Here is a 12927-nt window from a genome sequence, read left to right on the forward strand (position 1 = left end):
AGGAACCCCTTTTACCACAATGCCAATTTATTTTTAAAGTTGACCAGCGACTCTGAATATAATTTCTCAATGTACCATGTTTCGCTCCATATGCGCCTACCTCTTTTGCGACCATCTGCAGCTCCCCTAAGATGCATGGCACCCGCGTGAAACCAACATAACACTGAACCCTAAAATCAAAGAAACCACCTCTTTCAAGACTTGCACATTAACCCAGTTTTTGGCAACAGGCCTTCTAGAACATCCAGGATCAACTGTTCAAAGGGAAAAGCCTGAGATACATGCACAGCTCACACACATATAAAGACAAATCAGGACCAACATTCATTTATTTTTTCAGGGTAGCCACAACAAGATGTATGACCCAGAGATGAATGAGGCTTGGGATCAAATAGTGGTAGCACTGCAAGAAGAGCACTCAGACCCGAGAGGGAACGCCCCCATATAGTGTACCAGACCAGAAAACAGATACCCCTACTGAGCACAGGAGATGTGGCGCCCAGCGCAGCTAGCGCGAACTATAGAATAGAATAAACGGGACCCACACCATGCCGTGCAAGACAGAGCAGGACCAATATGACCAGACAGACCATATCATTATCGTAGGATGAAAGCTGAGGGAGGGAGGGAGGGAGGGGTTTAGCAGCACGCAGCCCGAGCGACATACACACTCACCTGATAAGTAATTTCTCAACTGACAGCAGCACTGTGACCCTAATATTGACTGAATGCCCATATATTAGTTTAGTGAATGAGATCAGCCTGACACTCAACCGAACTGATCGTTGAATGACCAATATTAGAGAAGCAAACAGTGATAGATGAACGCTAATATTACCAAGGAAGGAGGTTAATATTGGGCATATCAATGGCACGGAACAAAACTAGGTCGCTATAAGCATTGATGATTGGAGAAATGTAACACCACAGTCAACCACACTCGTAAATAGCTGCACTGGTTATTGCAGATTATTGTTAATAAAATGTGTTTACAAAAAAAAAAAAGTGTATGAACACAACACACATTTAAGAAACTTAATTTGGATATTTGAGTATGTTTCAGTTACACTGAATAGCGGAATGCATATTATTATTTATTATGTAGACCAGCTCACTCCTAAAAACAATGCACACTTATCCCTGTCTCCAGACTGAAGTCTGTTTGGTTGGGGTTACCACCTCATCCTGCTGGACTCTAATGCCTTGAGCTTAGTGTGTGTTATGTGCTTCCTTTCTGCATGGCCAAAAGTTATGTACGACGGTAACCAGCTCTTTACAAACACCTACAAATTTGAATACATTAACATAGCATTTCATAACTATCCATAATAGTGCTCACCATAAGCAGACATTGGTCTGCTTATATGCCAGAGGCATGTGGCTTCACACGCTATCAATATACTACAGCACTAAGATACTACACCAACAGCATATACGAGTTAACGTACTACCAGTAACAAAGAAAGTGCCTTGCTGTGAAAAGTCAGCACCATGAATTTCAGGTTGTCCTTACTTATTGCTGGCAATGGTCAAAGGACAGGCGCATGGCCAGCAGTCATGTGGAGAGCCAGTGATAATCCCATAGTAACCTGCAGCACACCTTTCACAGTGGTCACCAGCAGTGTTGTGTCGGCATGCCTGGAAATAAACAAAAGCATATTAATGGAAGCAAAAGGATCAAATAATGGTGCATCATAACATCTTGTCTAATGTGCTGTAACTGCTAATGCCACACTGCCCTGGCAACATTCACGCCTACGATGACCACTTTCCTGCAAGTGGTTAGATGCCCTACAATCACAGGGATTTGCCTATCCTCAAATTCTTTCCACCAGCTTTTTTTTGTTACGTGTACTTAAGCATTTCTTTTATTACAAAGCTGCCTTTCACCGGACATGAAATGAAAAGCATTCTAAATATTAAGCAGCACAGTCAATTTAATTTAGTCAATAAAAATAAATACAAATTACATTTTAGAAAAAAATACACTTCTACCGTAGCAAATGTTGTACATTAGAACTACACCCACCCACTTCCATACACTATATTCCCTCCATGCACACAACACTTATACAATAATCCTCCCAGTAATTGTTCTTCTAAATTTACTGGTGAGGCTAGCTTAAAAAGAACTTTGATGAAGTATTTCGGTGGAGATTGATTACTTTCATCGACCTTCTTTAGGAAAGATAACACTTGTTTTACTTCTTGTAATGCAATCAAATTGCACATGAAGAGTGGAACCAAAAACAATCTGAATGTCATTTTTTTAATTCGGGTCTCTCATAATTCCTTGAGTCTAAAATGGGCTGATACATTTCTCCCTAAACGATATCTCTCCTACAAAGAGGACATGTATCAGTTTAGTTTGGTAGACGACTAGGATACAATATCATCTCCTGCGGCCATTTTACAATAATTCCTACATGTGGGGTGTGTCCCTCCTGCACTATATTTCCATTTTAAAAGCTCTATTTCATTCTCGAATAAATAAACATGCTCTGTTATTACATGAACTTACAATTACCAAGTAGCAAAAAAATGTATTGCAGTAACACAATCGCAAACTGCAAAATAGTTGAAAAATTGTTTTAAAAGCATGTTTCATAAGACCTTTGTGCGTGATTGCACTGTTTTAACATTTTCATTGGAACACTGTAGACAAGGGCCCATATTTATACTTTTTGATGCAAACCAGCACCGGCGCTGGTTTGCGTCAAAAGATTTACTGCCGACTAACGCCATTCCAATGCACCAGGCGGGCGCCTTATACATGGATTGATGTTAGCCTGGCCTGGTTAGAGTAAAAAAAAATGACTCTAACCGGGCAGCACAGGCGCAGGGAAGAATGGGGGTTGTGCGTCAAAAAATGGAGTAAGTCAGGTTAGAGTAAAAACTCATGGCTCTAACTGGACTTGAGCCATTTTTTGATGCACAACCCCCATTGAAATTACTCCTGTCTTAGGAAAGACAGGAGTCATGCCCTCCTGCCCAATAGCCATGCCCAGGGGACTTCTGTCCCCTGGGCATGCTCATTGGGCACAGTGGCAAGTAGGGGGGCCAAGTTAGGCCCCCCAATGCCACTTTAAAAAAATAATAATTACTTACCTCAACTTACCTGTACTTACCTGAGATGGGTCCCCCATCCATGGGTGTGCTCCAGGGGTGGGCGAGGGTGGCAGGGGGTTCCCTGCGGGCAAGGAAGGGCAGCTGTAGACTGGTTCCATGGTCAGAGTCCATAGAAATGAGCCCACAGGTCCCTTAATGCCTGCCCTCACCCAGGCATTAAAAAACAACGCAAATCAGGCTGTGCGCCATTTTTCAAGGCCCACCCCCTCCTGCGCATCAAAATGACACGGAAGTATAAATAAGGCACACATGCCTTAAAGTCATTTTTTTAGATGGGAATGCCTACCTTGCATGTCATTAACGCAAGGCGGTTTCCTGCATCCAGAAAATGATGCACACTGCTGAATTTTGACGTTTGCGGGGTCGGGCGTCAAAGTATAAATTTGGTGTTAGGTTTGTGCCGAATTTGCGTCAAAATTTTTGATGCAAATTTAGTGCAAACAGAGTATAAATATGCCCCAAAGAGCATTAGTTCATACTAGTTCATTAATGAAAATATTTAAATAAAGGAGTGCCAATGAGAAAATAGTTGACTTTTAATGGCAAATAAACTATTAGTAGTATGTTTAAATAAATCACCAAACTTGTATGTGTCAGGCTAACTTCACTAAGCTACATTTTGAATCTCCCTAAAAAAATAATGTGTGCACTAAACCTCCCGATATGTTCTCCATAGCACTTTCAAAATGTTCGTGATATTAAAAGGAACACATCTGCACAGCTCCATGTTCAGTTAGTAGGCAAAGGGCTTAGATTTTATGACAGTTAGCTGCTCTGTGACCTTAGTAAAAGGTCAGCTACAGCATGGGGCAGGTAGTAAAGTCAGAAATTTAGATAGACGTGTAAGTGTATGTGCACATCGGTGGCACACTCATTAGGCACTCAACCACTCCATGATAAAATGTGTAAGCCATCACAGGGACTGTGCGAATCCACATTAGAGAACCAAAGAGCAGCCACTGAGCAGGTGGCTCTGAGATCATGTGCTTGGGACATCTTCAATTTTTGAGAGGGATAATGGTTTCAGGAACCTGAGCCCTGTCCTGTCCATAGTGTACAAGCTTTGAATGGGCCCTTCCAGCTACTCCTCAAGGGGGACAGTTGCATGCATACACACTGTCAAGGAGGCCACAGGCAAACTGACATGATGTGTACAAATAAACCTAAACCATTCTGCAGAGATGGTTTTCCTTTCTTCATAAGGGTACACTTAGGGTGCACTAAGGTGCACTGTGCTTGTGCCGTCTGAGCATCAAATATTGACGCTAAAACAGCGCATAGCTAACTCCAAATTTATATTTTGACACTAGACCCATCTAGCTTCAAAATATTGGGGTTAGCATCATATTGTGTATGTGGCAAACTACCTTGCGCTAATTAGATGCAAGGTAGGTGTTCCTGTCCAAAATGCCACACTAACCCCTTACCGCCTTATTTATACTCTGGCGCAAAAACAATGTGCACGGAGTTGGCGGACCCAAATAATGGCGCTAAGGCTGCTTATCGACATTATTTGCTGCTTGGGTCTGACCAGGCATTTGGGGACCTGTAGACCCATTTCCATGGCTAAACATCATGGAATGGACCCACAGATGCCCACACCAAACCCACACCAGAGGGGCGCCATAGGATGGGGGAACCCATCCTGGGTAAAACTAGTAAGTATAATTATTTTTTATTTTTCTGTGCCATTGAGGGCCCCTTACGTGGGCCCCCCCCTGCCTGGCATTTGGTGCTATGGCCTTGCCCAGGGGATACTTGTCCCCAGGGCTGGCCATTGGGGTGGTGGCCATGACTCCTGTCTTTACTAAGACAGGAGTCATGTTTGGGTGGTAGTGCATCAGAAAATGTTGCTAGGCTGGTTTGCGACATATTTATTGCTGCTAACCGGCCTAGTGTCATTTCTGACCCACTAACACCTTTTCCCCCTCTCCTCATCCCCTCCCACTAGCATCTTTTCTTTAGACGCTAGCCTGTCCTTTGCACCACTGTGCGCCATTCCATAAATATAGCGCCCAGATGGTGCTATGGAATGGCGGTACAGGCTCTATAGATTTTGCCACAAAACTGCGTTAGCACAGTTTTGCGGCAAAATCCATATATATGGGCCTAAATGTGTACCTTCTCTATGGTGGGAAATAATCTCCATGTGCCCCTCCCTCTTGCCTTCCCATCATCTCGTTCGCCCTTGCTCATGCTTTTGAAATGGATAAACAGCCAAAAAAGAGTTGCTGATTTGCATGAGATCATGGCCCACCCTAAAGAAGAAAAGCCCACCAGATGCCCACAATGAAGCAGTCGATACTCACTGAATATTATAGAAAGGATAGTAGTCACACTCAAAAGTCACAAACCTATTATCAGAATTTACGCAGGATGCACATATTTGTTTATATCCTACTTGGTTTGATCTTACTACTGGAGCCTTATCATAAACATGCTTTGCCCTTGCATATAGGTGGGGAACAAATATTTATTCCTGTTTTTCATTAAATGTCACTGTTGACAGCACATGTACTGAATAATACTTTGGGTTAGAACATGAATTGCAGACAGCACAGCTCCCATTCACGAATACACATAATACATGTTTACAGCTAAAACGTTTTCATTTTTATCAATTATGTAGTCACGGAATTCCTGATAGGCCCAAATGGTCTTACTACTGTGTAATTCTCTACCATGAATGAGTACATTTACACAGTGGTAAAGTCCAAATTAGAGGTGGGTAGTGGTCAGAACAAGACATTGTTGTCTTTGTAAATCAGTGAAAGCACACAAAATTGTGAGTTTATTGGCATTCACAAACTCAGATCCCATCCTTTCCTACCCTGGAAATAGGCACGTTCTTTTCTCCGACAAACGGCGGGCGCTACTACACTCCCAGGAGGAGGGAGGGTAATATGTCACATGACATCCCCAGTGGTGCCCTGCTCCTGGTGCAGCTTTCCAGGGGTAAGACTGAAATTATTTTGTGAACGGCGAAAAACTGTAAGAGTACGTTATGGACATGTGTAAATCTCCTCATACACATGTACACTTTTTGCGAATCGTGCCTTGAAAGTCAACGACTGTTCCGTATTGTCGAGTTGCTGTAAACATCGAGATTGTGCTTGCAGGCAACGACATTTTCACACTACGACACCGTCCTCTCTACCCTCACATGTGAACAACAAATCACACATTGGTAGCCACGAGTAAATGGGCATAAAATAATCCACATCCACTACATCAGCAGTATAGTTTTGGTTGGGTGTCCCACTGTGAACCTACTGGAATGCATATTTCATACATTTTTCATAATTTGTATGTCAGCTTTCAAGGCCTTCTGCTCCTGCTGAGGGAGCGCGAGATGGAGATGCGTTTGGAAAAAGTCTGATGAAATATTGCAGCCTGTCAGTAACTGACTGCCCTTGGGTCTGGACGAAGAATGACAGGCCAGAGAAATACTGCTCTCTGAAAAAAATGCTCTCGCTTTTCACATCCTCTCCTCAATGTGAATGCTCTGCCTTCAAACTCGGCGTGGGCAGCAAAGCTGGTACATGGATTTCTTCCTTGGACCGAGACTGACATACTGAAGTAAAGCTGGGAGACTTGGCCCTGGCGCGTGCCTACGGTTTCAAGGCCCACAATGTGTCCCAGTTATGGATTTATTGTCTGCACGAGTCTGCCCAAAAAGGACTCTGAAAAACAGGGGCGCACACTCTCTCCCTTTCTGTTTTGAAAGTCCTCGAAAATGTTGGTTATTTTTCAAAATATTGTGTTTTCCTTCACATAGTAAACCTACCAATCCGCACTCCTCTCCCTCTCCACTGCCCGTTAGGCACCTCTCTTGCACCCTGCTTGTCCTATAAGGTATTTTAACATTATATACCAGTGTGATACTAGGGAAATCTGAAGCTCACCCCCACCCCCAATCTTACTGACCAAGCTATGCCCTCCTTAAACACTCATTGCATGAGTGTTCACAAAACGACTGAAATACTCATTGCTGGAGTGAACCTAGGATAAAATTACTTATGCTCCAAATAATTCTATGGATGAAACTGGGGTGTATACAATACCCACCCCTCGACACATAGACTACAATGAAATGACCTTTTATGAGAAAAATATTGATTTATTGTGTATATATTAAATTCAGATTGATGCACGATCAGGTCTGTGTTGCAGAGGCAATTAAGGGGTAAGAAAATGTGTACAGCAGAGAGAAGGTTCAACAAAACACGATGGCGGAAGTAAAAAAGAAAAAAAATATCTGTAGAATGAAAAACATTTGGCAAGACTACAAAATGTTTTTGATTAGGGCTGTTTATGTCCTTCATGGTAAGTTGTGTTCCATTTTAAGATCGAGCATGTAATGCTCTTGCTTGTGAGATGTATTGTTTACATAAAGTGCTTAGAGTCTGCCTATTGCTTACCATTTGTTGGCTTCTGTTTTACTCACCTTTGCTGACTCCTGCTTGGTCAGTACATGCCCAGCGGCTCTTCCTTTTCTTTCTGTGGGGCATGGATCATGCACAGATTGATTCAACTTAATTAGTGCCCATTTGCTGATTGCAAAGTGATTGAGGTGCTAGTTCTTCAATCCCCCTCCCACTCCCTCATGTTCATGAGCTTATTTCCCCTTCCACACACTCCTTGTCTGTGTTACTGTCCCTCTCTGTTGCTACCCCCTCCTCCCTGACACCTCCCATGTTTTGCTTTCCCCATACCCCTACCTCTTTCTGTCCATTATTGTTGTTCCCTCTCCTCCCCTGCACCTTCGTCATGTTGCTTTACCTCCTCCCACTGTTGCTGCTCCCGCCGTCTTCCTTCACACCTCTGTCATGCAGCTGGTCACCAGTAGTATTTTTTTAAACATATTGCACAGCAGCTGTGCAGCTTGACTTTTAAAAAAAGTGCTATGACATGGTCAATGCTGACCAGGTCTTAGCACTTTTTTAGTCACTTTAAGCAATGCTGCACAGCAGCTCGCGCTACTATTTAACATATCTAAAAAATATTGACAAAGTCAGTCGATCATGCATAGGTGAGAACAACTGGCTTTGCGAATGATTGTTTTTGGTGGTGAAGTGTTCTGTTTTTTTGTGCTGCACTATTGAAAGTGATGTTGTATTGTACTATGGTTGTTGTGTTGCTTTCTTCTTTGTCTGTTGTGCTCCTGTATATTTGCATTATTTTTCCTCTATGTACTATGGTTTTATGCTGTAATTTACTGCAGCTAAGTCAAGAAATGCTACGTTTCCTGGTAAACGAAGCAAATGCTTTTAAATTTCCCATAACAAGCAACCATTTACCACGGTCTTCAGCTCATGAAGTATATATCACTCCAATCAGCCCGAAACTGGGGCAGACACCATCTCCTCAATTAGCGCATGCAAGGCTCACTTTAAGTGATATGGCCCTTAAATACTGTTTGTATAAGGAGGAGGACTGATAACACGTTTGCCTTATGACTTTCTTCATTTGCTGTGGATGCAGTTCGTAGTAGGGTTGGGTGACATTTAAAATTTTGTTAGTGAAATTTAGACACATTTACATACTTAGCAGAGGTTTGAAAGCAAACTTATTTTCATTTTTAAGAACATTCATTAGAAAAGACGAGTCTTTGCTGACATTTTCATGTGCAATACTTTCTTCGATGAATTTTGGTCTCATAATTCAAACTTCACAACCTTTGCAAGGATTGCCAATGTTTCTTAATTTTGAATGAAACTTTACAAATTGTGCAGAAGAAAACATTTCAGAATTTACACACCACTAGCTTCTAGCTGTTATCTCCTTTCTAATAACCATTCACTCAGTTTGGTAGATGTTGCTTCTAGATGAATGAACTGGGGATGACTGGAATCCATACTCAGGAAAGGTAATTGCGGTGTTGTTTGCTGTTAGACTTTTAATCCTTGGTGTGGTCTCCCTTAACTTTTTGCCTCTGTTCCCCAGGTTGGTGATGTGTGCTGGACTCTGATTTTACTGTTTTTGTTACTCTGGGCACTTTACCACTGCTAACCAGTGCTAAAGTGCAAGTGCTCCTTTACAAAATGTAATTGACTTATCCATGATTGGCATATTTGATTTACTAGTAAGTCCCTAGTAAAGTGCAGTGAAGGTGCCAGGGCCTGTAAATCAAATGCTACTAGTGGGCCTGCAGCACTGGTTGTGCCACCCACATAAGTAGCTCTGTAATCATGTCTCAGACCTGCCACTGCAGTGTCTGTGTGTGCAGTTTTAACTGTAAATTCGACTCGGCAAGTGTACCCACTTGCCAGGCCTAAACCTTCCCTTTTCTTACATTACAGCACCCCCAAGGTAGGCCCTAGGTAGCCCCAAGGGCAGGGTGCAGTGTGTGGTTAAGGTACGACATATAGGCCCTCATTATGAACTTTGCGGTATTCCCAGAAGACCGCCGCGGTCCCGCCGTACCGAAGACATTCCCCCCACCATATTATGACTGGTGGCGACCCTCCGGCATTTTTTGGTCGGAGAGCCACCAGCAGCCATACTGGTGGTCGGCAGTGCAGTGGAGGTTGCTCCTGCATCACCGCCACGTCATCAAAACACCGCCCACCGAATTACGCTTCAGTATTCGGCGTGGCGGTATTATGGTGACGGGTGCTGGCGGTGGAGCAGCCCCCATGGAACCCGTTCCCTCCTGGACAACCACTGAGGCAGATAAGGTGATCGTCTGACAGGGGAGGGGGGTACGTCTGGGGGGGCCCATGGAGGTCAGGGGTGGGGGAGGGGGCCCTACCACCTTTGGTGGTGGTAGGGGGGGTCGTGGGTGTTGGGGGTGGACTCTGAGGCGGGGAAAGGGGGCGGCGGAGACCCCTATCAGATAGTGCATACCGCCATGATTTTCGTGGAGGTTAAAAAACCTCAAAATCCATGGCGGTATGCAGGGTCATGATCCTGCAGGCTGGCTAGTAATGGCCGCCGGACTGGATACCATTGCCTCCAGCCTGGCGGTCATTACCGCTGTGACGGACGGTGTGGTACATTGGCGGTTTGGCATGTGCCAAACTGCCAATGTCATAATTTGGCGGTAATTACCACCAGCCTGTTGGTGGTGCTACCGCCGACTTAACACCGTCTGCCAGGGTTGTAATGAGGGCCATAGTAATGTGTTTTATATTTCCTGACAGTGAAATATTGCTAAATTCGTTTTTCACTGTTGCAAGGCCTGTCCCTCTCATAGGTTAACATGGGGGCTACCTTTAAATCAGACTGAAGTGTAGATTCCCTTTGGGTTTGGATGGACATGTGGAGTTTGGGCTCTCTGAGCTCACAATTTAAAATACATCTTTTAGTAAAGTTGATTTTAAGATTGTGTGTTTGAAAATGCCACTTTTAGAAAGTTGGCATTTTCTTGCTTATACCATTTCTGTGACTCTGCCTGTTTGTGGATTCCCTGTCTGGGTTAGTTTGACAGTGGGGCTGGTTGCACCTCACACTGAACAGTGACACAAAGGGAGCTGGGGTGTAGCCTGCATTTCCTGATGTACCATCTGTGCTGGGAGGGAGGGGAGGAGTGGTCACTTACACCTGAAAGGGCTGTGCCTGTCCTCACACAATGCAGTCTCCAACTCCCTGGGGAGTGTCTGGGGCCTGGCCTGGGCAAGGCAGGATTTCACATTTAAAAGAGACTTTACTTTGAAGTAGGCCTACTTCAAATGAGAAATTGGGTATACGAAGGGCACCCAAACACTCAGACTTTAGAAACACTTCTGGAAATAAGAGGAACCTCTGCCTGGAGAAGAGCTGAAGAGCTGAGGAAGAAGAGCTGCCCTGCCTGTGACTGTGCTTTGTGAAGCTATCCTGCAGTTGCTGCTTCTGCTAGAGTAAGAGGGCAAAGACTGGACTTTGTGTGCCTCCCATCTTGAGAAGAAATCTCCAAGGGCTTGATTTAGAGCTTGCTTCCTGTTGTTTGAAGTCACAGGGACAGCAAAGACTTCTCCCTGCCACCACCTGGAGTCTCTGGAGAGACTCCTACACTGTCCTGTGGTGTACATCGAGTTCCTGGGATCCTAAAGGAGAAGGTGGAAGCCTAAAGAAAAGGAAATCCACGCACAGAGCGCAGTGCAGGAGAAAGATCATCGCGACTTCGATCTGCGGTTGAAGAAACAACGCACCGCCGGCTCTGCAGCTGAAAATCAATGCTTGCCGGAAATGCGACCGAATAAACGACGCACGGAGCAGGAGAAACGACGCGCAGCATCGCTGATGGAGGCTGGGAGATCGCAACCCATGCTGCGTGGTTTTCGGACCATCGTGCTGCTGGATTTCTGACTCAACTACCGCTGGGCATGTAAAAACAACGCAAGGCCTGCCCGGACCCAAGAGTGCTGACCAGATCGACGCATCGCTCTCCTGTGGAGAGAAGAAATGACGCATCCAACCAAACGAAAGGAGAAACGACGCAAGGTCCCGCTCGTGAGTGGAATCGAGGTATCGCAAGCCCTTTTTGGCGCACACTCGCCCGTGCAGAGTTATTTTTGATGCACCCAAGGTACCTTTTAACGCTAACAGCGTTAGTGTGTGTTTGAAACCATTTAAAGACTCTTTTTGATTTTTAATTGATAACTTGACTTGTGTTTTGTGGGTTTTTGTCTTGTTTTGGTTAGATAAATATTTCCTTTGTTGCTAAACTGGTGTTGTGTCATTTTGTAGTGTTTTCATTAAGTTACTGTGTGTGTTGGTACAAATACTTTACACCTAGCACTCTGAAGTTAAGCCTACTGCTCTGCCAAGCTACGAAGGGGGTAAGTAGGGGTTAGCTGATTAGAGTGAGGGTCTTTGCTTGAACAGGGGGTAACATGACTTCAACCAAAGACCCTATTTCTAACAGTGGTGATCAGCGATTGGGATTTGGACTTGTATTTGTACTTGACATACAGTAATTAAGTGTACACTACTATTTTGAGTGCAGACCACTACGTGACAACATACTACTTCTTTAGTGATCTTCGTTTTTTTCTCTTTTGCTTGGATTTGTTCCCTACATCCATTTTTGTGGTAATCTTTGATTGACTTCTGAACTTCATTTGGGAACTTTACTGCTTTTTTATAAATTTGCACTTTTGTTGACTTTTCATCATGTCTCAGTCTGGAGATGCATCAGTTGGAGCTGCTTTTGACCTGGAGAAATTGGATAGCTATACCAAGGCTCAGCTAAAGCAGTTCTGTAAAACTTTTGACTGTCCCATTGAGAGCTCATCCAAGAAGGAGGAGCTGCAAAAGGCGCTGAGGGCCTGGGTGACAACCAAGAGCACTGGAGGGCACACAGAGGATGAGGAGAATGAGGAGGAGGAAGGGCAGTCCATACACAATGGTATTGTGGGTGGGGCTGTTATATCCAGGGAGAGGGTCTCCAGGGCAGGTAGCAGTGTCTCATCTAAGGGTATGACCCCTGAGGAATTGCAGGACAGACAGGCAAATAGGGAGCACCAGAGGGAGTTGGAGAAAATGAGGATGGGCATTGAAGAGAAAAAGTTGTTGTTGGCTCATGAGCTTAGCTTGAGGGAGCTGGATCAGAGCAGCCAGTCTAGTAGGGATGGTGGCAGCCACATCACAGTGCAGCCTGAAAAGAGGGTGCACATTCTTAAAGATCTTGTGAAGGATTATAAAAGGGAGGACGACATATACTTGTGGTTTAAACAGGAATGAGTCTGCTCTCCACATGAATCTGGTCCCTGAAGTTAATTGGGGGACAGCTCTGTGGAAGCACTTTCAGGGTGAGGGGAGGGATACACTTCCAGCCTTAGGGGATGCTCCGAGTCTCACCTACACTATCATGAA

General features: G+C 44.4%; 1 protein-coding gene across 7 annotated transcripts in view; it reads right to left on the reverse strand.

Annotated features, from left to right (window-relative positions):
• The window catches only part of LAMA2 (laminin subunit alpha 2), a 3379260-nt gene that overhangs the window by 919662 nt on the left and 2446671 nt on the right, over positions 1 to 12927 (reverse strand). For all 7 annotated transcript variants that reach the window (XM_069234829.1, XM_069234828.1, XM_069234823.1 and 4 more), the window contains one exon: positions 1514 to 1638. In XM_069234829.1, the coding sequence (XP_069090930.1) occupies positions 1514 to 1638 (125 nt within the window). The remainder of the gene's footprint in view (positions 1 to 1513; positions 1639 to 12927) is intronic.

The sequence above is a fragment of the Pleurodeles waltl genome, chromosome 5 (assembly GCF_031143425.1).
Source record: "Pleurodeles waltl isolate 20211129_DDA chromosome 5, aPleWal1.hap1.20221129, whole genome shotgun sequence".
NCBI classification, from domain to species: Eukaryota; Metazoa; Chordata; class Amphibia; order Caudata; family Salamandridae; genus Pleurodeles; species Pleurodeles waltl.